General features: G+C 55.8%; 1 protein-coding gene across 2 annotated transcripts; it reads left to right on the top strand.

Annotated features, from left to right (window-relative positions):
• Positions 1–27,223, top strand: ATAT1 (alpha tubulin acetyltransferase 1). 2 transcript variants are annotated; one of them, XM_076056093.1, is made up of 10 exons: positions 1–438; positions 3,261–3,324; positions 4,556–4,638; positions 5,654–5,711; positions 11,416–11,529; positions 12,862–12,963; positions 14,068–14,113; positions 14,873–15,016; positions 17,451–17,949; positions 24,357–27,223. In XM_076056093.1, the coding sequence occupies exons 1-10, from the start codon at positions 380–382 to the stop codon at positions 24,895–24,897; spliced, it is 1,710 nt and encodes a 569-aa protein (XP_075912208.1). In that variant the 5' UTR covers positions 1–379; the 3' UTR covers positions 24,898–27,223. The 2 variants fall into 2 exon arrangements, with proteins under 2 accessions (XP_075912208.1, XP_075912209.1); XM_076056094.1 differs by having other exon boundaries at positions 12–438; positions 3,264–3,324.
• The last annotated feature ends 420 nt before the right edge of the window (positions 27,224–27,643 follow it).

The following is a 27,643-nucleotide window of genomic DNA, read 5'->3' on the forward strand; positions in this document are numbered from 1 at the left end:
AATTGCCAACTTAACAATAAAGATTCTGCCCTGAGGGCGGCAGTGAGCGCGTTAAACCGTGGCGGTTGCTATAGGCGACGGGAGGAGGAAGTGGGATTACGTCATAGCCCCGCCCCCTCCCACACATACACACACAAGTCCCCAGTTACCGTAGGATGTTGTTGATTTGCGTTTATTAAATCGCGTCCTGATTTATGTTGGTATTCTATTGTAAAAATGTTAATCGGTGTGCATTGTAGATGGTCCTTTTGTTGCCTACGGTTTAATTAGCCCCATCCCACCACCACCCTCCATTTAATGTATTGATGTATCTGGTCGGTGGTTTATATGTTTTTATTTTATATAAAACAAAAATTGTTATTTAAGGTATTCAACCATCATGGAGTTTCCCTTCAACGTGAAACAAGCGGTGGGAGAGGGGATTGCGCTGATTGACGGGTGAGTGGAGCGGGTTCCAGTGGCCGTGTCGGATTTCTAGAGGTTCATATCTTTTTGCAGTTTTATTTTTTCCCCCCCGGATTTTTCCCTAGTCACTTTTAAAGATGATTTTTCTTGTTCACGTTTTTATTGCGTTGCGATTGCAACTCGATTCAAGAGCCGAATGGCTCACAGTTGCCACACCAAATGAATGAAACTGAAATGAAATGAAGCTGAAACAATGGCCCATGTCAAGTTCTGGAGGTTCATAGTGGTCATGTCAGGTTCATAGTGGTCATGTCAGATTCATAGTGGTCATGTCAGATTCATAGTGGTCATGTCAGATTCATAGTGGTCATGTCAGGTTCATAGTGGTCATGTCAGGTTCATAGTGGCCATGTCAGGTTCATAGTGATCATGTCAGATTCATAGTGGTCATGTCAGGTTCATAGTGGTCATGTCAGATTCATAATGGTCATGTCAGGTTCATAGTGGTCATGTCAGGTTCATAGTGGCCATGTCAGGTTCATAGTGGTCATGTCAGGTTCATAGTGGTCATGTCAGGTTCATAATGGCCATGTCAGATTCATAGTGGTCATGTAAGATTCATAGTGGTCATGTCAGGTTCATAGTGGCCATGTCAGATTCATAGTGGTCATGTCAGGTTCATAATGGTCATGTCAGGTTCATAATGGTCATGTCAGATTCATAGTGGCCATGTCAGATTCATAGTGGCCATGTCAGGTTCATAATGGTCATGTCAGGTTCATAATGGTCATGTCAGGTTCATAGTGGTCATGTCAGGTTCATAATGGTCATGTCAGGTTCATAGTGGCCATGTCAGGTTCATAGTGGTCATGTCAGGTTCATAGTGGTCATGTAAGAGTCATAGTGGTCATGTCAGGTTCATAGTGGTCATGTCAGTTTCATAGTGGCAATGTCAGATTCATAGTGGTCATGTCAGGTTCATAGTGGCAATGTCAGATTCATAGTGGTCATGTCAGGTTCATAGTGGCCATGTCAGGTTCATAGTGGCCATGTCAGACTCATAATGGTCATGTCAGATTCATAGTGGCCATGTCAGACTCATAATGGTCATGTCAGATTCATAGTGGCCATGCCAGTTTCATAGTGGCCATGTCAGATTCATAGTGGTCATGTCAGATTCATAGTGGTCATGTCAGATTCATAGTGGTCATGTCAGGTTCATAGTGGTCATGTCAGGTTCATAGTGGTCATGTCAGATTCATAGTGGTCATGTCAGATTCATAGTGGTCATGTCAGATTCATAGTGGCCATGTCAGGTTCACAGTGGTCATGTCAGGTTCTTAGTGGCCATGTCAGTTTCATAATAGTCATGTCAGATTCATAGTGGCCATGTCAGGTTCATAGTGGCCATGTCAGATTCATAGTGGTCATGCCAGATTCATAGTGGTCATGTCAGATTCATAGTGGCCATATCAGGTTCATAGTGGTCATGTCAGATTCATAATGGCCATGTCAGATTCATAATGGCCATGTCAGGTTCATAGTGGCCATGTCAGATTCACAGTGGTCATGTCATATTCATAGTGGTCATGTCAGGTTCATAGTGGCCATGTCAGATTCATAGTGGCTGTGTCAGGTTCATAGTGGTCATGTCAGATTCATAGTGGCTGTGTCAGGTTCATAGTGGTCATGTCAGATTCATAGTGGTCATGTCAGATTCATAATGGTCATGTCAGGTTCATAGTGGTCATGTCAGATTCATAGTGGCCATGTCAGGTTCATAGTGGCCATGTCAGGTTCATAGTGGTCATGTCAGGTTCATAGTGGCCATGTCAGATTCATAATGGTCATGTCAGATTCATAGTGGTCATGTCAGATTCATAGTGGCCATGTCAGGTTCTAGAGGTTCATAATGGGTAGATGGGTTGCTGTATGAGTGAGTCTATGGGTCTCTGTGTGAGTGAGTCTACGGGTCTCTGTGTGAGTCTGTGGGTCTCGGTTTGAGTGAGTCTATGGGTCTCTGTGTGAGTCTATGGGTCTCTGTGTGAGTCTATGGGTCTCTGTGTGAGTCTATGGGTCTCTGTGTGAGTCTATGGGTCTCTGTGTGAGTCTATGGGTCTCTGTGTGAGTCTATGGGTCTCTGTGTGAGTCTATGGGTATCTGTGTGAGTCTATGAGTCTCTGTGTGAGTGAGTCTATGTGTCTCTGTGTGAGTCTATGGGTCTCGGTTTGAGTGAGTCTATGGGTCTCTGTGTTAGTCTATGAGTCTCGGTTTGAGTGAGTCTATGGGTCTCTGTGTGAGTCTATGGGTCTCTGTGTGAGTCTATGGGTCTCTGTGTGAGTCTATGGGTCTCGGTTTGAGTGAGTCTATGGTCTCGGTTTGAGTGGGTCTATGGGTCTCTGTGTGAGTCTATGGGTCTCTGTTTGAGTGAGTCTATGGGTCTCTGTGTGAGTCTATGTGTCTCTGTGTGAGTGAGTCTATGTGTCTCTGTGTGAGTGAGTCTATGGGTCTCTGTGTGAGTCTATGGGTATCTGTGTGAGTCTATGGGTCTCTGTGCGAGTGAGTCTATGGGTCTCTGTGTGACTCTATGGGTCTCTGTGTGAGTCTATGTGTCTCTGTGTGAGTCTATGTGTCTCTGTGTGAGTCTATGGGTCTCGGTGTGAGTGGGTCTATGGGTCTCTGTGTGAGTCTATGTATCTCTGTGTGAGTCTATGGGTCTCTGTGTGAGTCTATGTGTCTCTGTGTGAGTCTATGTGTCTCTGTGTGAGTCTATGGGTCTCTGTGTGAGTCTATGTGTCTCTGTGTGAGTCTATGTGTCTCTGCGTGTCTCTGCGTGCCCGTGTCTCTGTTGCGAGGAGGTCGGGGCTGTCCCAGCAGATCGCCGCCGTCGTCGATGCAATGGGGAGGGCGTCCTCCCGGGTGAGTCGGGGGACGAATGTCCACGTGTGTGTCCCCGTGTGTGTCTGTGTGTGTCTGTGTGTGTCCGTGTGTGTCTGTGTGTGTCTGTGTGTGTCCCCGTGTGTGTCTGTGTGTGTCCGCGTGTGTGTCCGCGTGTGTCTGTGTGTGTGCGTGTGTACATGTGTGTCTGTGTGTGTCCGTGTGTGTCCGTGTGTGTGTGCCCCCCCCCCCCCCACGAACCCCTCGACAAAATAACACGAAGAGTGACACCACCACCATCACCACCACCATCACCACCACCATCACCACCACCATCACCACCATCATCACCACCACCACCATCACCACCACCATCACCACCATCACCACCATCACCACCACCACCACCATCACCACCACCACCGTCACCACCACCACCATCACCACCACCATCACCACCACCATCACCACCACCATCACCACCACCACCATCACTACCACCATCACCACCACCACCATCACCACCACCATCACCACCACCACCATCACCACCACCATCACCACCACCATCACCACCACCACCACCATCACCACCACCACCATCACCACCACCACCATCACCACCATCACCACCACCATCACCACCACCACCACCACCACCATCACCACCACCACCATCACCACCACCATCACCACCACCATCACCACCACCACCATCACCACCACCACCATCACCACCACCATCACCACCACCATCACCACCACCCCACCCAGCCGTCATTGTGGTGGTGGCGGTCCCCTCGTCCTCCTCCACACACACTGATGATGTCTTATCAGCGACAGTAGTCTATGGGGTGTCTATGGGTCTGTATGGGTGTCTATGGGTGTGTATTGGTACACTCAACGGTATACCCGCACGCTCACCAGCACGCTCACCCGCACGCTCACAGACACGCTCACAGACACGCTCACCCGCACGCTCACCAGCACGCTCACCAGCACGCTCACCAGCACGCTCACCCGCACGCTCACAGACACGCTCACAGACACGCTCACCCGCACGCTCACCAGCACGCTCACCAGCACGCTCACCCGCACGCTCACCCGCACGCTCACCAGCACGCTCACCAGCACGCTCACCCGCACGCTCACCCGCACGCTCACCAGCACGCTCACCAGCACGCTCACCAGCACGCTCACCCGCACGCTCACCAGCACGCTCACCCGCACGCTCACCCGCACGCTCACCTGCTGTGCTGCGCTGTGCCTGCAGGCCCAGGGGCTGCCTGGCACAATCACCAGCGCAGTGAGAATGAGCAGCAACGGGCACCGGCTCTACCTCATGACGGGCGGAGAGTGAGGCACTCACCCGCACGCTCACCCGCACGCTCACCCGCACGCTCACCAGCACGCTCACCTGTACACTCACCCACACGCTCACCTGTACGCTCGCACGCTCACCCACACACTCGCCAGCACGCTCACCCGTACACTCACCTGTACGCTCACCTGTACGCTCACCTGTACGCTCACCTGTATGCCCGCACGCTCACCTGTACGCTCACCTGTACGCTCACCCGCACGCTCACCAACACACTCGCCAGCACGCTCACCCGTACACTCACCTGTACGCTCACCTGTACGCCCGCACGCTCACCCGTACGCTCACCCACACGCTCACCAGCACGCTCACCCACACGCTCACCCGTACGCTCACCCCCACGCTCACCCGTATGCTCACCCGCACACTCACCCACACACTCGCCAGCACGCTCACCCCCACGCTCACCTGTGCGCCCGCACGCTCACCTGTACGCTCACCTGTACGCTCACCTGTACGCTCGCACGCTCACCAGCACGCTCACCAGCACGCTCACCAGCACGTTCACCAGCACGCTCACCAGCACGCTCACCAGCACGCGTACATCGTGCGTCCGCGGCACGGTCCAAATTTTTGAAAAATGACGCCACCTTGTGCCACACGGGGACAGCTGCCACTGGGGGTGCCCCTAGGCTAGGCCACATGGCAGCAGCAGCGGAGCTTGCCTTCACGATGATGACGATAGCCTTGTGACACACAGGGACAGCTGACACTGGGGGTGCCCCTAGGCTAGGCCACACGGCAGCAGCAGCAGCGCCTGCCTTCACGACGATGATGACGATAGCCTTGTGCCACACGGGGACAGCTGCCACTGGGGGTGCCCCTAGGCTAGGCCACACGGCAGCAGCAGCAGCGCCTGCCTTCACGACGATGATGACGATAGCCGTGTGCCACACGGGGACAGCTGACACTGGGGGTGCCCCGAGGCTATGCACAGCGCAGCAGCAGCAGCAGCTACTCACACGGAGCGGGTCGCTGTCTCCTTTTCAGAGGCAGGGGCTCCGTCATCGGCTTCCTGAAGGTCGGGAAGAAGCGTCTCTTTCTGCTGGTGAGCTCCCCCCCCACCCCCACCCCCCACCCCCCACCCCCCCACCCCCCCCACCCCCAGCAGCCTCCCCCGCCGTGCCGAAGTCTCAGGCCGCACGCAGGGATGACGAGGTGCCCCCCTTCCTACCCCCCTCCCTCTTTGGCGGGGGGGGGGGGGGCGGGCAGGGGAGAGGGGCAGCGGCGGGCACCCACGAAGGCCGGCAACCTTGGCACACGCAGAGGGCCGGGGTGGGTGGCGTGGGTGGCGTGGGTGGCGTGGGTGGGTGGGTGGGTGGCGTGGGTGGTGTGGGTGGGTGGGTGGGTGGGTGGCGTGGGTGGGTGGGTGGCGTGGGTGGGTGGCGTGGGTGGGTGGGTGGCGTGGGTGGGTGGTGTGGGTGGGTGGCGTGGGTGGGTGGCGTGGGTGGCGTGGGTGGATGGGTGGTGTGAGTGGGTGGCGTGGGTGGCGTGGGTGGGTGGGTGGCGTGGGTGGGTAGGTGGGTGGGTGGCGTGGGTGGCGTGGGTGGGTGGCGTGGGTGGGTGGGTGGCGTGGGTGGGTGGGTGGCGTGGGTGGCGTGGGTGGGTGGGTGGCGTGGGTGGGTGGCGTGGGTGGCGTGTGTGGGTGGGTGGCGTGGGTGGGTGGCGATGTTTGCTGACGGCCGACACCCCAGGCGCCCGTTCGAGGTACCCAGAGAATCGTCGCCGCCGTTGGTGGCCGTGAGCCCGGGGTGGTGGGGGGGTTGGTGGTGGGGGGTGGTGGTGGGGGGTGGTGGTGGGGGGGGGTTGGTGGTGGGTGGTGGTGGTGGGTGGTGGGGGGGGGGCGGGGGGGTTGGGGTCGCCGGTTTTGTAGCGCAGCGTTGAAACCGCTGCCGCTGCGCCCACAACAGCGGCAGCAACCGCCGCCGCCGACGACGACGACGACAACAACAACAACAACAACCGCCGACGACAACAACAACAACAACAACCGCCGACGACAACAACAACAACAGCCGACAACGACAACAACAACCGCCGCCGACGACAACAACAACAACCGCCGACGACGACGACAACAACCGCCGACGACAACAACAACAACCGACAACAACAACCGCCGACAACGACAACAACAACAACAACCGCCGACGACAACAACAACAACCGCCGCCGACGACAACAACAACAACAACCGCCGACGACAACGACAACCGCTGACGACAACAACAACAACCGACAACAACAACAACAACCGCTGACGACAACAACAACAACAACCGCCAACAACAACAACCGCCGACGACAACAACAACAACCGCCGACGACAACAACAACCGCTGACGACGACAACAACAACCGACGACAACAACAACAACAACAACAACCGCTAACGACAACAACAACAACAACAACCGACGACAACAACAACAGACGACAACAGGCGCCTGCGCCGTGCCACGTTCACCTCGACGGCCACGCCCGCCGGCAGGAGGCCACGGGGACGGACCCTGCAGGAGGCCACGGGGACGGACCCTGCAGGAGGCCACGGGGACGGACCCTGCAGGAGGCCACGGGGACGGACCCTGCAGGAGGCCACGGGGACGGACCCTGCAGGAGGCCACGGGGACGGACCCTGCAGAAGGCCACGGGGGCCGACCGACCGAGACGGCCGAGCCGACGGGCCACCAGCTGCGCCAATTCGCCTCGCGGTTTTATCCGCCCGGCGCTCCGCTCGTCGTCGCGAACGGAGAGCCGCTCCTCCGCTGGAGGGGCGGCTTCCTCCGGCTTCCTCCGGCTTCCTCCGGCTTGCTCCGGCTTCCTCCGGCTTCCTCCGGCTTCCTCTGGCTTCCTCTGGCTTCCTCCGGCTTGCTCCGGCTTCCTCCGGCTTGCTCCGGCTTCATCCGGCTTGCTCCGGCTTGCTCCGGCTTCCTCCGGCTTCCTCCGGCTTCCTCCGGCTTGCTCCGGCTTCCTCCGGCTTCCTCCGGCTTCCTCTGGCTTCCTCTGGCTTCCTCCGGCTTGCTCCGGCTTCCTCCGGCTTGCTCCGGCTTCATCCGGCTTGCTCCGGCTTGCTCCGGCTTCCTCCGGCTTGCTCCGGCTTCCTCCGGCTTGCTCCGGCTTGCTCCGGCTTCCTCCGGCTTGCTCCGGCTTCCTCCGGCTTGCCCAGCTTGCCCAGCTTGCCCGGCTTCCTCCGGCTTCCTCCGGCTTGCTCCGGCTTGCTCCGGCTTGCTCTGGCTTCCTCCGGCTTCGTCCGGCTTGCTCCGGCTTGCTCCGGCTTCCTCCGGCTTGCTCCGGCTTCCTCTGGCTTCCTCCGGCTTCCTCCGGCTTGCTCCGGCTTGCTCCGGCTTCCTCCGGCTTGCTCCGGCTTGCTCCGGCTTCCTCCGGCTTGCCCGGCGGCGGCGGCGGCGGCCTTCGCCAGCCTCCTCCTCCTCCAACACTCGGCACGCTCGCCCACACCGGTGCGCCTGCCTCGACTCGGCTGTGTCGTCCGGTGCGGTGTTCAAAAACGCCGCCGCTGCCGCTGCCTGCCAACAGGCTGCCGACAGGCTGCACAGAGGACCTGTGGGGGTCCCTGTCTCAGTGTGTGTCTCAGTGTGTGTCTCGGTGTCTGTCTCAGTGTGTGTCTCAGTGTGTGTCTCGGTGTCTGTCTCAGTGTCTGTGTCTCAGTGTGTGTCTCGGTGTCTCAGTGTGTGTCTCAGTGTGTGTCTCGGTGTCTCAGTGTGTGTCTCAGTGTGTGTCTCGGTGTCTGTCTCAGTGTCTGTGTCTCAGTGTGTGTCTCGGTGTCTCAGTGTGTGTCTCAGTGTGTGTCTCGGTGTCTCAGTGTGTGTCTCGGTGTGTGTCTCGGTGTGTGTCTCGGTGTCTCAGTGTGTGTCTCAGTGTGTGTCTCGGTGTCTGTCTCAGTGTCTGTGTCTCAGTGTGTGTCTCGGTGTCTCAGTGTGTGTCTCAGTGTGTGTCTCGGTGTCTCAGTGTGTGTCTCGGTGTGTGTCTCGGTGTGTGTCTCGGTGTCTCAGTGTGTGTCTCAGTGTGTGTCTCGGTGTCTGTCTCAGTGTCTGTGTCTCAGTGTGTGTCTCGGTGTCTCAGTGTGTGTCTCAGTGTGTGTCTCGGTGTCTCAGTGTGTGTCTCAGTGTGTGTCTCGGTGTCTCAGTGTGTGTCTCAGTGTGTGTCTCAGTGTCTCAGTGTGTGTCTCAGTGTGTGTCTCGGTGTCTCAGTGTGTGTCTCAGTGTGTGTCTCGGTGTGTGTCTCGGTGTCTCAGTGTGTGTCTCAGTGTGTGTCTCGGTGTCTCAGTGTGTGTCTCAGTGTGTGTCTCGGTGTCTCAGTGTGTGTCTCGGTGTGTGTCTCAGTGTGTGTCTCGGTGTCTGTCTCAGTGTCTGTCTCAGTGTGTGTCTCGGTGTCTGTCTCGGTGTGTGTCTCGGTGTGTGTCTCGGTGTCTCAGTGTGTGTCTCAGTGTGTGTCTCGGTGTGTGTCTCGGTGTCTGTCTCAGTGTCTGTCTCAGTGTGTGTCTCGGTGTCTGTCTCGGTGTGTGTCTCGGTGTGTGTCTCGGTGTCTCAGTGTGTGTCTCAGTGTGTGTCTCGGTGTGTGTCTCGGTGTGTGTCTCAGTGTCTGTGTCTCAGTGTGTGTCTCGGTGTCTCAGTGTGTGTCTCAGTGTGTGTCTCAGTGTGTGTCTCGGTGTCTGTCTCAGTGTCTGTCTCAGTGTGTGTCTCGGTGTCTGTCTCGGTGTGTGTCTCGGTGTGTGTCTCGGTGTCTCAGTGTGTGTCTCAGTGTGTGTCTCGGTGTGTGTCTCGGTGTGTGTCTCAGTGTCTGTGTCTCAGTGTGTGTCTCGGTGTCTCAGTGTGTGTCTCAGTGTGTGTCTCGGTGTCTGTCTCAGTGTCTGTGTCTCAGTGTGTGTCTCGGTGTCTCAGTGTGTGTCTCAGTGTGTGTCTCGGTGTCTGTCTCAGTGTCTGTGTCTCAGTGTGTGTCTCGGTGTCTCAGTGTGTGTCTCAGTGTGTGTCTCGGTGTCTGTCTCAGTGTGTGTCTCAGTGTGTGTCTCGGTGTCTGTCTCAGTGTGTGTCTCAGTGTGTGTCTCGGTGTCTCAGTGTGTGTCTCAGTGTGTGTCTCAGTGTGTGTCTCGGTGTCTCAGTGTGTCTCGGTGTCTCAGTGTGTCTCAGTGTGTGTCTCGGTGTGTGTCTCGGTGTGTGTCTCAGTGTGTGTCTCAGTGTGTGTCTCGGTGTCTCAGTGTGTCTCGGTGTGTGTCTCGGTGTGTGTCTCGGTGTCTCAGTGTGTGTCTCAGTGTGTGTCTCGGTGTCTCAGTGTGTGTCTCAGTGTGTGTCTCAGTGTGTGTCTCAGTGTGTCTCAGTGTGTGTCTCGGTGTGTGTCTCAGTGTGTGTCTCGGTGTCTCAGTGTGTGTCTCAGTGTGTGTCTCGGTGTCTCAGTGTGTGTCTCAGTGTGTGTCTCGGTGTCTCAGTGTGTGTCTCAGTGTGTGTCTCGGTGTCTGTCTCAGTGTCTGTGTCTCAGTGTGTGTCTCGATGTCTCAGTGTGTCTCGGTGTCTCAGTGTGTGTCTCAGTGTGTGTCTCGGTGTCTCAGTGTGTGTCTCAGTGTGTGTCTCGGTGTCTCAGTGTGTCTCGGTGTCTCAGTGTGTCTCAGTGTGTGTCTCGGTGTCTCAGTGTGTGTCTCAGTGTGTGTCTCGGTGTCTCAGTGTGTGTCTCAGTGTGTGTCTCGGTGTCTCAGTGTGTGTCTCAGTGTGTGTCTCGGTGTCTCAGTGTGTGTCTCGGTGTCTCAGTGTGTGTCTCGGTGTCTCAGTGTGTCTCAGTGTGTGTCTCGGTGTGTGTCTCAGTGTGTGTCTCGGTGTCTCTGTGTGTGTCTCGGTGTCTGTGTGTGTGTCTCGGTGTCTCAGTGTGTCTCAGTGTGTGTCTCGGTGTGTGTCTCAGTGTGTGTCTCGGTGTCTCAGTGTGTGTCTCAGTGTGTGTCTCAGTGTGTGTCTCAGTGTGTGTCTCGGTGTCTCAGTGTGTCTCGGTGTCTCAGTGTGTCTCAGTGTGTGTCTCGGTGTCTCAGTGTGCCTCAGTGTGTGTCTCGGTGTGTGTCTCAGTGTGTGTCTCGGTGTCTCAGTGTGTGTCTCAGTGTGTGTCTCGGTGTCTCAGTGTGTCTCGGTGTCTCAGTGTGTGTCTCGGTGTCTCAGTGTGTCTCAGTGTGTGTCTCAGTGTGTGTCTCGGTGTGTGTCTCAGTGTGTGTCTCGGTGTCTCTGTGTGTGTCTCGGTGTCTGTGTGTGTGTCTCGGTGTCTCTGTGTGTCTCGGTGTCTCAGTGTGTGTCTCGGTGTCTCAGTGTGTCTCAGTGTGTGTCTCAGTGTGTGTCTCGGTGTGTGTCTCAGTGTGTGTCTCGGTGTCTCTGTGTGTGTCTCGGTGTCTGTGTGTGTGTCTCGGTGTCTCTGTGTGTGTCTCGGTGTGTGTCTGTCTCGGTGTCTGTCTGTCTCAGTGTCTGTCTCTGTCTCTTTGTCTGTCTCTGTGTGTGTCTCTGTGTCTATCTCGGTGTCTGTGTCTGTCTCTGTGTCTGTCTCTGTCTCTTTGTCTGTCTCAGTGTCTGTCTCTTTGTCTGTCTCTGTGTGTGTCTCTGTCTCAGTGTCTGTCTCTGTGTGTGTCTCTGTGTCTGTGTGTGTGTCTCTGTGTCTGTGTCTCAGTGTCTGTCTCAGTGTCTGTGTCTCAGTGTCTGTGTCTGTCTCTGTCTCGGTGTCTGTCTGTCTCGGTGTCTGTCTGTCTCGGCGTGTGTCGCACGTGCGTCTAGGATCACAAGGGGAGACACAACGAGCTGGATCCGCTGTGCGTGCTCGATTTCTACGTCCACGAGAACGTCCAGAGACACGGCCACGGGCGCGAGATCTTCAACCACATGCTCAGGGTGATCGTATGAACGCGCACACACGCGCGCACACACAAAAAAGACAAAGATCCCCCGTATAGCCTTAACAGACTGTAGGGGCAAGTGCTGTTAGCGAGCAGCACCTATGAAGGCCGGATCGGTACACGAGGGGGTGGGTGGCCAGCAACCACGCCCGACCGCCTTTGTCTCCCTAGTGGCGATGTTTACACACCGCACCAGGTACTCATTTGAGGCTGAGTCGACCTAGGGGAGGCCCCGGGACCGGTTCAGATAATCGTCACTGGGTGTTGGCCGTGAGCGGGAATCGAACCCGGGTCGCCGGGTTCGTAGCGCAGCGCGCTAACCGCTACACTATCGCTCCCCACACACACGCGCACACACACGCGCACACATACGCGCACACACACACACACGTGCACACACGCGCACACACGCACACACACGCACGCACACACACACACGCGCACACACGCGCGCACACGTGCACACACACGCGCACACACACACACAGGCACACACCACACACGCACACACACACACGCACACACACACACGCACGTGCACACACGCGCACACACACAGACACACACACACACGCACACACACACGCACACACACGCACACACGCACACACACACACACGTTCAACGTGCGTAACACTGCACACGCACATGGGGAACGGCAGCCCGCTGCGCTACAAACCCGGCCCCTCCCGAGTTCGATTCCCGCTCACGGAATCGGTCCTGGGCCTCCCCTTGGTCGACGCGCCCCCAAACGGCTACCCGGTGCGGTGTGTTTAATAAAAAAAAATCATCGCCGCTGGGGAGACAAAGGCGGCCGGGCGTGGCGCTGGCCACCCACCACCTCGTGTGTGCCACGGTGCCGGTAGCCTTCACAGGGTGCTGCTGCTACTCGCTAACGGCACTTGCCCCCAACAGTCTGTTAAAGGCTACACGGGGGATCTTTGTCTTTGTGTGCCTGCCTGCGTGCGTGTGTGTGTGCGTGTGTGTGCATTGGGGAGCGGTGGTGCAGCGGTTAGCGCTACGCTGCGCTGCGAACCTGGCGACCCGGGTTCGATCCCTGCTCACGGCCAACACCCCTGGTGACGAGTATCTGAACCGGTGCTGGGCCTCCCCTAGGTCGATTCAGCCTCAAATGAGTACCTGGTACGGTGTGTGTAGTAAATATCGCCACTGGGGAGACAAAGGCGGCCGGGCGTGGCGCTGGCCACCCACCACCTCTGTGTGTGCCACAGTGCCGGTAGCCTTCACAGGGTGCTGCTGCTCGCTAACGGCACTTGCCCCCAACAGTCCGTTAAGGCTACACGGGGGATCTTTGTCTTTGTTGCAGAGGGAGGGAGTCCAGCCACAGCACTTGGCCATCGATCGGCCTTCTCCCAAACTCCTGGCCTTCCTCAGGAAGCACTACGGCCTCGTCAAGACGCTACCTCAGGTGTCACACACACGCACGCACGCGCACAGACACGTGCACCCACGCACACACGCACGCACACACACGCACGCACACACGCACGCGCACGCCCACACACTCACAGACACGCACACACGCACACAAACGCACGCACATGCACGCACGCGCACGCACATGCACACACGCACACGCACAGACACGTGTACGCACGCACACACGCACGCACACACACACACGCACACACGCACACACGCACACGCACGCGCACGCACGCACGCACACGCACGCACACGCACAGACACGCACACACACGCACAGACACACGCGCACACACACACACGCACACACACACACACGCAGACACGCACACACACGCACAGACACACGCGCACACACACACACACGCACAGACACATGCGCACGCGCGAAGACCCCCCCGTGCAGCTGAGCAGCACCTATGAAAGGTCTGCACGGTTCACGAAGGGGGTGAGGGTGGCCAGCACCACACCCGCCTGGATGTACACGTGGCGTGTCATGGATGTACGCGTGGTGTGTCATGTACCCCTACCCCGTGTACCCCTACCCCGTGTACCCCTACCCCGTGTACCCCCACCCCGTGTACCCCTACCCCGTGCACCCCTACCCCGTGTACCCCTACCCCGTGTACTCCTACCCCGTGTACTCCTACCCCGTGTACCCTACCCCGTGTACCCCTACCCCGTGCACCCCTACCCCGTGTACCCTTACCCCGTGTACCCCTACCCCGTGTACCCCTACCCCGTGTACCCCTACCCCGTGCACCCCTACCCCGTGTACCCCTACCCCGTGTACCCCCACCCCGTGTACCCCTACCCCGTGCACCCCTACCCCGTGTACCCCTACCCCGTGTACTCCTACCCCGTGTACTCCTACCCCGTGTACCCTACCCCGTGTACCCCTACCCCGTGCACCCTACCCCGTGTACCCCTACCCCGTGTACCCCTACCCCGTGTACCCCTACCCCGTGTACTCCTACCCCGTGTACCCATACCCCGGGTACCCCTACCCCGTGTACCCCTACCCCGTGTACCCCTACCTGCAGGACGACTCGACCGCGGTGGACTAACCCATGCTCTGTGTTTGCAGGTGAACAACTTCGTCGTGTTTGAAGGATTTTTCCAAAATCGCACAGGTGAGCGATCCGGTGTTGGGCTACACGGGGGAGCTTTGTCTTTGCCCGCTAACAGCTCACAGCACTTGCCCCGAACAGCCTGTTAAAGGCTACACGGGGGAGCTTTGACTTTGCTTGCTAACAGCTCACGGCACTTGCCCCGAACAGCCTGTTAAAGGCTACACGGGGGAGCTTTGTCTTTGCCCGCTGACAGCTCACGGCACTTGCCCCGAACAGCCTGTTAAAGGCTACACAGGGGAGCTTTGTCTTTGCCCGCTAACAGCTCACAGCACTTGCCCGGAACAGTCTGTTAAAGGCTACACGGGCGAGCTTTGTCTTTGCCCGCTAACAGCTCACAGCACTTGCCCTCGAACAATCTGTTAAAGGCTACACGGGGGAGCTTTTGTTTTAATTTAATATAATTTTATTGTATTTCTACATACGTGACTTTACCGAAAAAACCAATGAGTAATTTTATGCAGTCACGGAAGCTTTAATAGCTTTGTCTTTGCTTGCTAACAGCTCACGGCACTTGCCCCGAACAGCCTGTTAAAGGCTACACGGGAGAGCTTTGTCTTTGCTTGCTAACAGCTCACAGCCTCTTGCCCCGAACAGCCTGTTAAAGGCTACACGGGGGGGGGGGGCAGGAGCTTTGTCTTTGCCCGCTGACAGCTCACTGCAATGTGCCCCCCAAACAGTGCAGTTTAAGTCTACACACGGAGGGTGGTGGTGGTGGTGGTGGGGTGGAGTGGGACACCTCGTTTGTGCGTTTGTGCGCAGTGCCGAGGCCGTCCACCCTGGGCGTGGACGAGAGATCCTTGGCCCTGCCGCGGCCTCACGGCGGCCGGGGCCCCAAGCGGACGCCAGGCTCGCCCGGCGCGTCGCCTGCGGAGGCCACGGGCCGTGTCCCGCGCGGCCTGTCGGGTACGGTTACCTTGGGTTATCTTCCAGCGCTCATCGTCAGATTATTATGACGATGACGATGATGATGACGACGATGACGATGAATGGGAATGAGTGAATGGGTGGGGGGGGGTTAATGAGCGATGGGCTACGATGAGAATAATTTAAATTATTATGATTATTATTATTGTTATCCTGGCAGTGAATAATGATGAATGAATTGGGGGGGGGGGGGGCGGGGGTGAATGAGTGGTAGCCCAGATAATGAGAGTAATAATTATTCTAACAGTAAATGAGGATGATGAATGTATCGGGTGAATGGGGGTTAATGAGTGATAGCTGTATGAGAAGAATGGTTATGACGGTAAATGATGATGATGATTGGATGAATGGGGGTTAATGAGGGATAGCCCGGATAATGAGAATATGAAGAGGGAACAATAACGTTGATTGCGGTTATGAGGGGGGAGATTAAAGAGGGGGTGGTTGTGGATCGTGGTGTAACAGGAAGTGAGTCTTGAGTGCGGAGTGGAAACTGACCGAGCGACGTTTGACCGCTGAACGTGGAAGGGGCGGAAGTTCGTTCCAGTGAAGGGTTTGGTGGGGCGAGAGACAGAGACAGAGAGATACAGAGAGAAGAATGGTTATGACGGTAAATGATGATGATGATTGGATGAATGGGGGTTAATGAGGGATAGCCCGGATAATGAGAATATGAAGAGGGAACAATAACGTTGATTGCGGTTATAAGGGGGGAGATTAAAGAGGGGGTGGTTGTGGATCGTGGTGTAACAGGAAGTGAGTCTTGAGTGCGGAGTGGAAACTGACCGAGCGACGTTTGACCGCTGAACGTGGAAGGGGCGGAAGTTCGTTCCAGTGAAGGGTTTGGTGGGGCGAGAGACAGAGACAGAGAGAGACAGAGCATGGATTGAGTGCAAGGAGACACAGAGACGCAGCGTGGATTGAGCGTAAGGAGACAGAGAGAGACAGCAACAGCGTGGATTGAGCAGAAGGAGACACAGAGAGACAGAGAGAGACAGAGAGAGACAGAGACAGAGAGACAGCGTGGATTGAGCAGGAGACACAGAGAGACAGAGAGAGACAGAGACAGCGTGGATTGAGCAGAAGGAGACAGAGAGACACAGAGAGACAGAGAGACAGAGAGAGACACAGCAACAGCGTGGATTGAGCAGAAGGAGACAGAGGAGAGACAGAGAGACAGAGTGGATTGAGCAGAAGGAGACACAGAGAGACAGAGAGAGACAGAGAGAGACAGAGACAGAGAGACAGCGTGGATTGAACAGGAGACACAGAGAGACAGAGAGAGACAGAGACAGCGTGGATTGAGCAGAAGGAGACAGAGAGACACAGAGAGACAGAGAGACAGAGAGAGACACAGCAACAGCGTGGATTGAGCAGAAGGAGACAGAGGAGAGACAGAGAGACAGAGTGGATTGAGCAGAAGGAGACACAGAGAGACAGAGAGAGACAGAGAGAGACAGAGAGAGACAGAGAGACAGAGTGGATTGAGCAGAATGAGACACAGAGAGACAGAGAGAGACAGAGAGAGACAGAGACAGAGAGACAGCGTGGATTGAGCAGGAGACACAGAGAGACAGAGAGACAGAGAGAGACAGAGACAGCGTGGATTGAGCAGAAGGAGACAGAGGAGAGACAGAGAGACAGAGAGAGACAGAGACAGCGTGGATTGAACAGAAGGAGACAGAAAGCGAGAGTGAGACGGTGTGAATTGAGCAGAGCGGAAGGGGACGGAGGAGAGACAGAGAGAGACACAGAGACAGAGAGAGACACAGAGACAGACACAGAGACAGAGAGAAATACAGAGACAGACACAGACACAGAGAGACAGATACACAGACACAGAGACACAGAGACAGAGACACAGAGACAGAGAGAGACACAGAGACAGAGAGAGACACAGAGACAGAGAGATACTCAGAGACACAGAGACAGAGAGAGACACAGAGTCAGAGAGAGACTCAGAGACGCAGAGACAGAGAGAGACACAGAGTCAGAGAGAGACACAGAGAGACAGAGAGAGACACAGAGACACAGAGAGAGACACAGAGACAGACACAGAGACAGATACAGAGACAGACACAGAGACACAGAGATAGAGACACAGACACACAGAGACAGAGAGAGACACAGAGACAGAGACAGAGAGAGACACAGAGACACAGAGATAGAGACACAGACACACAGAGACACAGACACAGAGACAGACACAGAGACAGAGAGAGACACAGAGACAGAGAGGGACACAGAGACAGAGACAGACACTGAGACAAAGACAGACACAGAGACAGAGACAGACACAGAGACACAGAGATAGAGACACAGACACAGAGACAGACACAGAGACACAGAGACAGACACAGAGACACAGAGACACAGAGACAGACACCGAGAGCCTTCGCCCTGTGACCCACAGCATCCGCAGGGCCGTCCGACGTGCCCTGGCCCCTGAGCCTAAGCCCTACCCGACGCCTCTCACGCTCCAACTCGCTGGGGCCCGTCGCATCCCAACATCATCATCAGCAGCATCATCAGCAGCATCATCATCATCAGCAGCAGCAACATCATCAGCAGCAGCAGCAGCAACATCATCAGCAGCAGCAGCAACATCATCAGCAGCAGCAACATCAGCAGCAGCATCAGCGGCAGCAGCAGCAACATCAGCAGCAGCACCATCAGCAGCAGCAGCAGGAGCAGCAGCAGCGGCAGCTTCAGCAACAGCCGAGTCATCAGCAGGGCTTGCCCGCTGCGTTGCCGCTGGTGCGCGACAAGGAGGACGACGACGAGGAGGTGGAGGAGGAGGTGGAGGAGGTGGTGGTGGCGGCGAGGCGTCAGCGGAGGGCAGCGCCTCCCACTTCCTCCCTCTCCGCGTGGGACTTCGGCGGCCTGAAAGCGGCGGCGACGGGAGCGTGCAGGTGTGTGTGTGTGTAGGTGTGTGTGTGTGTGTAGGTGTGTGTGTGTGTAGGTGTGTGTAGGTGTGTGTGTAGGTGTGTGTGTAGGTGTGTGTGTGTAGGTGTGTGTGTAGGTGTGTGTGTGTGTGTGTAGGTGTGTGTGTGTGTAGGTGTGTGTGTAGGTGTGTGTGTGTAGGTGTGTGTGTAGGTGTGTAGGTGTGTGTGTAGGTGTGTGTGTAGGTGTGTGTGTAGGTGTGTGTGTAGGTGTGTGTGTGTAGGTGTGTGTGTGTAGGTGTGTGTGTAGGTGTGTGTGTGTAGGTGTGTGTGTAGGTGTGTGTGTGTGTAGGTGTGTGTGTGTAGGTGTGTGTGTGTGTAGGTGTGTGTGTGTGTGTAGGTGTGTGTGTGTGTAGGTGTGTATGTGCAGGTGTGTGTGTAGGTGTGTATGTGCAGGTGTGTGTGTAGGTGTGTGTGTAGGTGTGTGTGTGCAGGGGTGTGTGTAGGTGTGTGTGTGTAGGTGTGTGTGCAGGTGTGTGTGTAGGTGTGTGTGTGTAGGTGTGTGTGTAGGTGTGTGTGTAGGTGTGTGTGTAGGTGTGTGTGTAGGTGTGTGTGTAGGTGTGTGTGTGTGTGTAGGTGTGTGTGTGTGTAGGTGTGTGTGTAGGTGTGTGTGTGTAGGTGTGTGTGTAGGTGTGTAGGTGTGTGTAGGTGTGTGTGTAGGTGTGTGTGTGTAGGTGTGTGTGTGTAGGTGTGTGTGTGTGTAGGTGTGTGTTTAGGTGTGTGTATGTAGGTGTGTGTGTAGGTGTGTGTGTGTAGGCGTGTGTGTGTAGGTGTGTGTTTAGGTGTGTGTGTGTAGGTGTGTGTTTAGGTGTGTGTGTAGGTGTAGGTCTGTGTGTAGGTGTGTGTAGGTGTGTGTGTGTAGGTGTGTGTAGGTGCGTGTGTAGGTGTGTGTGTAGGTGCGTGTGTAGGTGTGTGTGTGTGTGTAGGTGTGTGTAGGTGTGTGTGTAGGTGTGTGCGTGTGTAGGTGTGTGTGTGCGTGTGTGTAGGTGTGTGTGTGTGTGTAGGTGTGTGTGTAGGTGTGCCGGACGGGCAACTCTGTCGTGGACAGTGCTGTGGGGGGAGATCCAATTTTGATTGGCTCCTCCCCTCATGGCATATGTGTCCACCACAGGGGCTAAACGGGGGCTCTGGACGGGTGCGAGGGGCTGGTAACCCCTCCACCTTCAATTAATTACCACGAAACCACGAATTAAACTGAAATATGTAACTAATAAGCTTGTGCCGGAGGCCCCGGGGGCCGGGCGTCTATGACGTCTCCTGGCCAAACCCCAATTGGCGGAGCCAGGAGATTGAATACCTACCCTCGGGGCTACTCCAGAAACAACGAGCTGGACCGGTACCGCCTGGATCTATGCGGCATTCAGGAGGTCCGGTGGACCGGCTCTGGCTCCTGCCACCATGAGGGGTGGACAGTCCTCTACTCGGGGCAGCAGACTGCCAACCAACAGGGTGTGGGTCTTCTTTTGAACAAAAGAATGAAGGGGGCGTGGGAGCGTGGCGGTGAGGTGTGGGAAGCTGTAAGCCCCAGGCTACTTTGGGCTCGCCTTCCCATCAACCGGAGGCGAGGAATGGTGGTCGTGGTTACTTATGCCCCCACCGAAGATGAACATCCGTGGAGGGATGCAGGCAAAGCCGATGAGTCAGATGCCTTCTATGACCTCCTGTCACAGGTGCTGGCTAAAGTGGCCCCTCGGGATAGAGTCATCATGTTGGGTGACTTCAATGCCCGAGTTGGTCATGATACTGGCACCTGGTCTGGAGTGATTGGAGGGCATGGGCCAGATCAGCTCAATAACAACGGTAGGAGGCTGCTAGATTTTTGTGCAGCCCATGGGCTTGTAATTACCAACACGCTGTTCCGGCATCGGCGCATCCACACAACATCATGGATGCATGCCGGGTCCAAGCAAGAACATCTGCTGGACTACATAGTGACGGACCAGCGAATGCGAGCCCATGTCCTTGACACCAGGACCTACCGTGGAGCTGATCTGCCCTTTGACCATCGACTAGTCATCTGTAAGATGCGCCTGCCATTCTTCCACTCCGGTGGTGGGTGTACACCCAGGACCCCATTCCAACATAAAGTGGCCTGGTCTCAGTTATCTGATGAAAGTTGCAAGCGAGAATTTCATCATCGCTTGCGGCTGGGATTGGCATCGTCCCCGACTCCTCCTGATGTCGAGGGTAAATTGGCGAGGTTTAGGACTGTGACTCATGCAGCTGCAATGGCTGCTTTGGGTACGCGGTCCAGACCTCCCCAGAGACCCTGGCTGACAGAGGAGGTGTTCAGGATGGTTGAGAAAAAGCGACAGGCCCACTGTCATCGGCTACAGAATCCCACGTCAGAGAATGAGGAGGCTTACCGCAGCCTTCGCTCGGAGGTTCGGAGAGCCGTGAGGCGCTGCAAGGATGGGTGGTGGTCGCGGGTTGCTGAGGAGATGGAGTCTGCCTCAGTGGCCCGTGATCACAAATCTCTATTTAACTCCATCAAAAAAGTAACCTGCAGCGCCACACCTATTACCATCATTAGGGGAAAAAACGGTGATCCAATCTCCGACCCCCAGGAACAGGTTCGCAGATTTGCTGAGCATTTCTGTGAGGTCCTGGGGGAGGGAAAATCCCTCAGCCAGGAAAACATCGTGGCACAAAGTGAGGATGACCCTGCTGAGGCTGCGGTGCCTCAAATATTGGAAGAAGTCACCCCCTGTGAGTGGCTGGCTGATGTGCCATCTGCTGAGGAAGTATTGAAGGCGATCCGGAGTCTGAGACCAGGAAAGGCAGCGGGCAGAGATGATCTCCCAAGCGAAATGCTGAGGGAGGGTGGCGTTTGTGCACAGACTGCCCTATATGACATCATAACAACAGTCTGGACCACTGGACGGGTTCCGCAGGATTGGAAAGATGCCCTGGTGGTCCCCCTTTTTAAGAAGGGGGACCGCACAGACTGTAACAACTACAGGGGCATCTCACTCCTCAGTGTGCCGGGAAAGGTCCTGGCAAGGATTATTCAGCATCGCCTTGCCAGGCACGCTGAGGAGAGGCTTGCGGAGCCCCAATGCGGTTTCAGGAAAGGGCGGTCCTGCACAGATGCCATATTTTCTGTCCGTCTGCTACAGCAGAGGTGTAGGGAATTCCAACAAGACCTACATCTCTGCTTTATTGACCTGGTCAAGGCCTATGATACCATCAGTAGGCCTGGGCTCTGGATCGTTCTTCGTGCTTTTGGAGTACCTGACCCTCTGCTCACGATCATTAAGGACCTTCATGATGGTGAGCGGGCCCGGGTAAAACTACGTGGCCGGGAGTCAGAGCCATTCCCTGTACACCTTGGGGTGCGACAGGGATGTCCTCTGGTTCCCACATTATTTAACATCTATTTTGACCACGTAGTTTGTGAAGCCTTCAATAGCTGTACCGGGGGAATCTCCATATGGTACAGATATAATGAGAGGCTAATCGATGCCCGGGTGCGGTCAAGGGATGGCTCCCTATTGCTCAACCACGTTATGTATGCTGATGATTTGGTAATAGCTGCTCAGTCAGAGGAGGAGTTGGAGACGCTGCTGCTGAGACTGGAGCGTGCCACTAAGAGGTGGGGCCTTACCATCAGCCCCACCAAAACTAAGCACCTGCCTGGGTATTTTGTACCATCGGACACTCCACCCCCACAACTCCCAATCGGTGATGGGGCAGTTGTGGAGAGAGTGGAGAGTTTCCCATACCTGGGCAGTGTGCTTATGACTGGCTCCAGTTTAACAGCAGAGGTCTCACTCCGAATCAGTCGAGCGGCAATATCTTTTCATCGGTTGCGTAACGCTGTGTGGAAGCTACCCGGTCTGTCGCTCCGCACTAAGCTTCAGGTCTTCTCGGCCACGGTCATTCCCTCCCTTCTCTACGCTTGCGAAACGTGGACCCCCCTAATGGAACATCTTCGCCGGTTAGAAACATTTAGGCTGGCCTGCCTACGATCCATCCTGGGTTTAACCAGACTGGATTGTGTGAGGAGCTCACAAATCCTTGAAAGATCTGGGCAGGGTCCCATCGGTGAGCTCCTCCGGCAGGCAAGGCTGCGATGGCTGGGTCATGTAGCCCGCATGCCCAGCCACCGCATGCCGAAACAGCTTTTGTTTGGCCGGATTGAGGGGGCTAAGCGGGCGCGGCACGTGTTAGAGAAGAGATGGAGTGATGTGGTACAGGAGGACGTGGAGCTGAGTGGACTTGCCGATGACTGGTACCAGCGGTGTCAAGATCGGCCTCTGTGGAGGAGGCTCGTGAAGGATGCTACTGGGCAGTTGGAGGCAGTCGCCCTCCAACAACAACGGAGGGCGGAGGAGCGACGCTCAGAACAACGAGCGGAGCGCCGGGTGGCTAAAGCACACCAGGTTGGCACAGTAGGGGGCACAGGTGGTGCATCAGCCAGTCATCTCAGTCAGTCGACCCGTGGCACCTGGGTCTGCCCAGTGACCTCCTGCCAGCGGGCGTTCGACACTTCACGTGGCCTCACGGTGCACATAGCCTGGCACAAGCGTCGTGGTGACGTCACCGCCACTTAGTGGCGAATGGCGGTTGTTGTTGTGTGTAGATGTGTGTGTGTAGGTGTGTGTGTAGGTGTGTGTGTAGGTGTGTGTGTGTAGGTGTGTGTGTAGGTGTGTAGGTGTGTGTAGGTGTGTGTAGGTGTGTGTGTGTAGGTGTGTGTTTAGGTGTGTGTGTAGGTGTGTGTGTAGGTGTGTGTGTGTGTAGGTGTGTGTGTGTGTAGGTGTGTGTGTGTAGGTGTGTGTGTGTGTAGGTGTGTGTGTGTAGGTGTGTGTGTGTAGGTGTGTGTTTAGGTGTGTGTGTGTAGGTGTGGGGGAGCGATAGTGTAGCGGTTAGCGCGCTGCGCTTTGAACCTGGCGACCCGGGTTCGATTCCCGCTCACGGCCAACACCAGTGACGATTATCTGAAACGGTCCCGGGCCTCCCCTAGGTCGACTCAGCCTCAAAATGAGTACCTGGTGCGGTGTGTAAATATCGCCACTGGGGAGACAAAGGCGGTCCGGCGTGGCGCTGGCCACCCACCCCCTCGTGTACCGTTCCGGCCTTCATAGGTGCTCGCTAACAGCACTTGTCCCTACAGTCTGTTAAGGCTATATGGGGGATCTTTGATCTTTGTGTGTAGGTGTGTGTGTAGGTGTGTGTGTAGGTGTGTGTGTAGGTTTGTGTGTAGGTGTGTGTAGGTGCGTGTAGGTGTGTGCGTGTAGGTGTGTGTGTGTAGGTGTGTGTGTGTAGGTGTGTGTGTGTAGGTGCGTGTGTAGGTGCGTGTGTAGGTGCGTGTGTAGGTGTGTGTAGGTGCGTGTGTAGGTGTGTGTGTAGGTGCGTGTGTAGGTGCGTGTGTAGGTGTCTGTGTAGGTGTGTAGGTGTGTAGGTGTGTGTAGGTGTGTGCGTGTGTAGGTGTGAGCGTGCGTGCGTGTGTAGGTGTGTGTGTGCGTGCGTGTGTAGGTGTGTGTGTGCGTGCGTGTGTAGGTGTAGGTGTGTGTGTGTGTAGGTGTGTGTGTGTGTGTAGGTGTGTGTGTGTAGGTGTGTGTGTGTAGGTGTGTGTGTGTGTAGGTGTGTGTGTGTGTGTAGGTGTGTGTGTGTAGGTGTGTGTGTGTAGGTGTGTGCGTGAGTGTGTAGGTGTGTGTGTAGGTGTGTGCGTGAGTGTGTAGGTGTGTGTGTGTGTAGGTGTGTGCGTGTGTAGGTGTGCGCATGAGTGTGTAGGCGTGTGCGTGTTTAGGTGTGTGTGTAGGTGTGTGTGTAGGTGTGTGGGTGTGTGTGTAGGCGTGTGCGTGTTTAGGTGTGTGTGTAGGTGTGTGCGTGTCTAGGTGTGTGTAGGTGTGTGCGTGTGGAGGTGTGCGCATGAGTGTGTAGGCGTGTGCGTGTTTAGGTGTGTGCGTGAGTGTGTAGGTGTGTGTGTAGGTGTGTGCGTGTGTAGGTGTGCGCGTGTGTAGGTGTGCGCATGAGTGTGTAGGCATGTGCGTGTTTAGGTGTGTGTGTAGGTGTGTGTGTAGGTGTGTGGGTGTGTGTGTAGGCGTGTGCGTGTTTAGGTGTGTGTGTAGGTGTGTGCGTGTGTAGGTGTGCGCATGAGTGTGTAGGCGTGTGCGTGTTTAGGTGTGTGTGTAGGTGTGTGTGTAGGTGTGTGCGTGTGACTTTCCAGCGAGCCTTCGACACTTCACGTGGCCTCAAAGTCACCGCCAATTGGTGGTTATCCGGGCGTGGTGCTGGCCACCCACCCCCTCTTGTGCCGTGCCGGCCTTCACAGGCGCTGCTACTCACAAACAGCACTTGCCCCAACAGTCTGTAAAGGCTACAGGGGGGATCTTTGTCTTGACTAACTTGTGCCAACAACTCTTAACCCTCAGGTCTGCGACCACCACCGCCACCACCACCGCCAACGCCACACTGCCATCCCTGCCCCCCATCATCTCCTCACCCTCACCCCTCACTGGACGCCCACCGCTGCAACCTTCGGTCGATCACCTCCCACAGTCCTTTGCGGCCACCACCCAGGGTCAGGGTGGCGGCACCGGCTACCCAGCATGCACCTCTGCGTCGCAGTCGGGTTTCCCGGCGTGCATCGCGGCGGTCCAGTCGCTCCTCCCAGCGTGCGCCGGGGTCAAGCCGACCTTCCCAGCATGCACTTTGGTCCCCGTGAATCTCCCAGCATGCACCACGACCGTTCAGCCCAGCCTCTCTGCATGCGCCGGGGCGGGAACGCCCGTTCGGGGCGGCGACCGGCGCCAGCAGGAAGCGGCGGCATTGTCGCCGCCGCCGCCGCCGCCGCCGCGGCCGTTGCTGCGGGAACGCGCCGACTCGTGGACGGTGAGGGGGGCGGCCGGCGCCCGGGGTGGGGCCGAGTGGGTGCGGCTCAAGAACGTGTACCGCGACACGCGGCCGTGGTGACCGGCGGGCGCCCCCGGGGTCAGCCAGCGGGGTCAGCCAGTGGGGTCGGTTGGCCTGGTCGCACGACGGGGTCGGTCGGTCGGTCGGTCGGTCGGTCGGTTGGTCGGTTGGGGGAAGTCTGTCGGTAGCGGGACTCCTCTACTTAGGAAAAATTCGACAAAGGAACTTTGAGAGATACGAACAGACATGTAATCCCGCATGTCCAGTTTGCTGTTCGGGCCGAGAGTTCGTCAGTTCAACCGCCGTGCAAATCGGTGGCAGTGGTGGCACCTACGTCTGCAGAACGTGAAGAACCAGTGGCATCTACATCTGCAGAACGTGAAGAACCAGTGGCATCTACGTCTACAGAACATAAAGAATCAGTGGCATCTACACCTGCAGAACATGAAGAACCAGTGGCATCTACATCTGCAGAACGTGAAGAACCAGTGGCATCTACATCTGCAGAACATGAAGAACCAGTTGCATCTACGTCTGCAGAACGTGAAGAACCAGTGGCATTTACATCTGCAGAATGTGAAGAACCAGTGGCATCTACATCTGCAGAACGTGAAGAACCAGTGGCATCTACATCTGCAGAACGTGAAGAACCAGTGGCATCTACATCTGCAGAACGTGAAGAACCAGTGGCATCTACATCTGCAGAACGTGAAGAACCAGTGGCATTTACATCTGTAGAACGTGAAGAACCAGTGGCACCTACATCTGCAGAACGTGAAGAACCAGTGGCATCTACATCTGCAGAACGTGAAGAAACAGTGGCATCTACATCTGCAGAACGTGAAGAACCGGTGGCATCTACAGAACATGAAGAACCAGTGGCATCTACGTCTGGAGAGCGTGAACAACCAGTGGCATCTACATCTGCAGAACGTGAAGAACCAGTGGCATCTACATCTGCAGAACATGAAGAACCAGTGGCATCTACGTCTACAGAACGTGAAGAACCAGTGGCATTTACATCTGCAGAACGTGAAGAACCAGTGGCACCTACATCTGCAGAACGTGAAGAATCAGTGGCATCTACGTCTGCAGAACGTGAAGAACCAGTGGCATCTACGTCTGCAGAACGTGAAGAACCAGTGGCATCTACATCTGCAGAACGTGAAGAACCAGTGGCATCTACATCTGCAGAACGTGAAGAACCGGTGGCATCTACAGAACATGAAGAACCAGTGGCATCTACAGAACATGAAGAACCAGTGGCATCTACACCTGCAGAACGTGAAGAACTAGTGGCATCTACATCTGCAGAACATGAAGAACCAGTGGCATCTACAGGAGATAATAAACTTTTAAAGCCATGTTTAAGTTTACATGCCATACAACGCGTTTGGAATCGACGGGAGTGAAGTTGTACTCACGAACACAAACCTCTGGAACCCAACCCATTCGCTAAGTGCGAGGAGTCCCTGTCCCAAACTCAGCGCAGGACGGTCAGCTGGGCGGATTCGTTCCTTTTCATTCCCTTACTGGACATCTGCGAGCGGCTGGACAGCGCGTCTGATGAACCCCACTGGACATGTGCGGGTAGTACAAAATAAGTACGGTGCAAAACCTTGGATTTGCGAGCACAATTCGTTCCCGGAAACGTGTTTGTAATCCAAAGCACTCCGTATATCAAAGCACTCCGTACGTCAGTTGCGTGATCACGTGACGCTCGGCAGTACAAAGCACGTGCTACTGCTCGTGTTGCAAGACCCCCTCGCTCGTTTTAAAACACGACGTTTCGATCGCAACACCAGCAGCCGTCACTGCATTCACCAAAGCTTTAAATCAAGATTTAACTTACGTGGGGGCATCGATGAAACGAAGCGAGTTTGTGACTGAACGTGCCTGTGCTCAATTTGTGCTTCCGACGATTGGACTCCCACAGTGAACTGGACTCCCACGGTGAACTGGACTCAGATGATGAACTGCACTTCCATGGTGAACTGGACTCACATGATGAACTGGACTCACACGGTGAACTGGACTCACACGGTGAACTGGACTCACACGGTGAACTGGACTCCCATGGTGAACTGGACTCCCACGGTGAACTGGACTTCCATGGTGAACTGGACTTCCATGGTAAACTGGACTCACACGGTGAACTGGACTCACACGGTGAACTGGACTCACACGGTGAACTGGACTTCCATGGTAAACTGGACTCCCATGGTGAACTGGACTTCCATGGTAAACTGGACTCCCCATTACCCCCCCTCGCCGTGGGCTTGGCCATTCGCGTTGTCACCGCAAAATACCCGACTCTCAAACACTGGACACAACTGTTGTTTACTAAACGCTCGCACAAGAAAATAAATATAAACTTGCCTCCTGACGACGTCTCTCTGTACGAGTCTCATGTGCGCCCATGGGTGTCTGTGTGAGTCTATGGGTATATGTGCGAGTCTGTGGGTTTATGTGTGAGTCTGTGGGTTTATGTGTGAGTCTATGGGTTTATGTGCGAGTATATGGGTCTCTGTGTGTGAGGCTGTGTTGTTTCGTGAGTCTATGGGTCTCTATGCAAGTCTATGGGTCTGTGTAAGTCTACAGGGCTATGTGTGTGTCTATGGGTTTATGTGAGTCTATGGGTCTGTGTGAGTCTATAGGTTTATGTGAGTCTATGGGTCTATGTGTGTCTATCGGTTTACGTGTGAGTCTATGGGTCTACGTGCGAGTCTATGGGTATATGTGAGTCTATGGGTCTATGTGTGGGTCTATGGGTTTGTGTGAGTATGGGTTTGTGCGAGTCTATGGG

The sequence above is a fragment of the Petromyzon marinus genome, chromosome 74 (assembly GCF_048934315.1).
Source record: "Petromyzon marinus isolate PM22_M1 ecotype Great Lakes invasive population chromosome 74, UKy_Petmar_22M1.pri1.0, whole genome shotgun sequence".
Lineage (NCBI taxonomy): Eukaryota > Metazoa > Chordata > Hyperoartia > Petromyzontiformes > Petromyzontidae > Petromyzon > Petromyzon marinus.

Excerpts from the sequence above, each read along its gene's own strand:
- ATAT1 (XM_076056093.1), top strand. The coding sequence starts at position 380 with ATGGAGTTTCCCTTCAACGTGAAACAAGCGGTGGGAGAGGGGATTGCG. Across the intron at positions 4,639-5,653 it reads TACCTCATGACGGGCGGAGA|AGGCAGGGGCTCCGTCATCG; the intron begins GTGAGGCACTCA and ends TCTCCTTTTCAG. Across the intron at positions 5,712-11,415 it reads AGAAGCGTCTCTTTCTGCTG|GATCACAAGGGGAGACACAA; the intron begins GTGAGCTCCCCC and ends ACGTGCGTCTAG.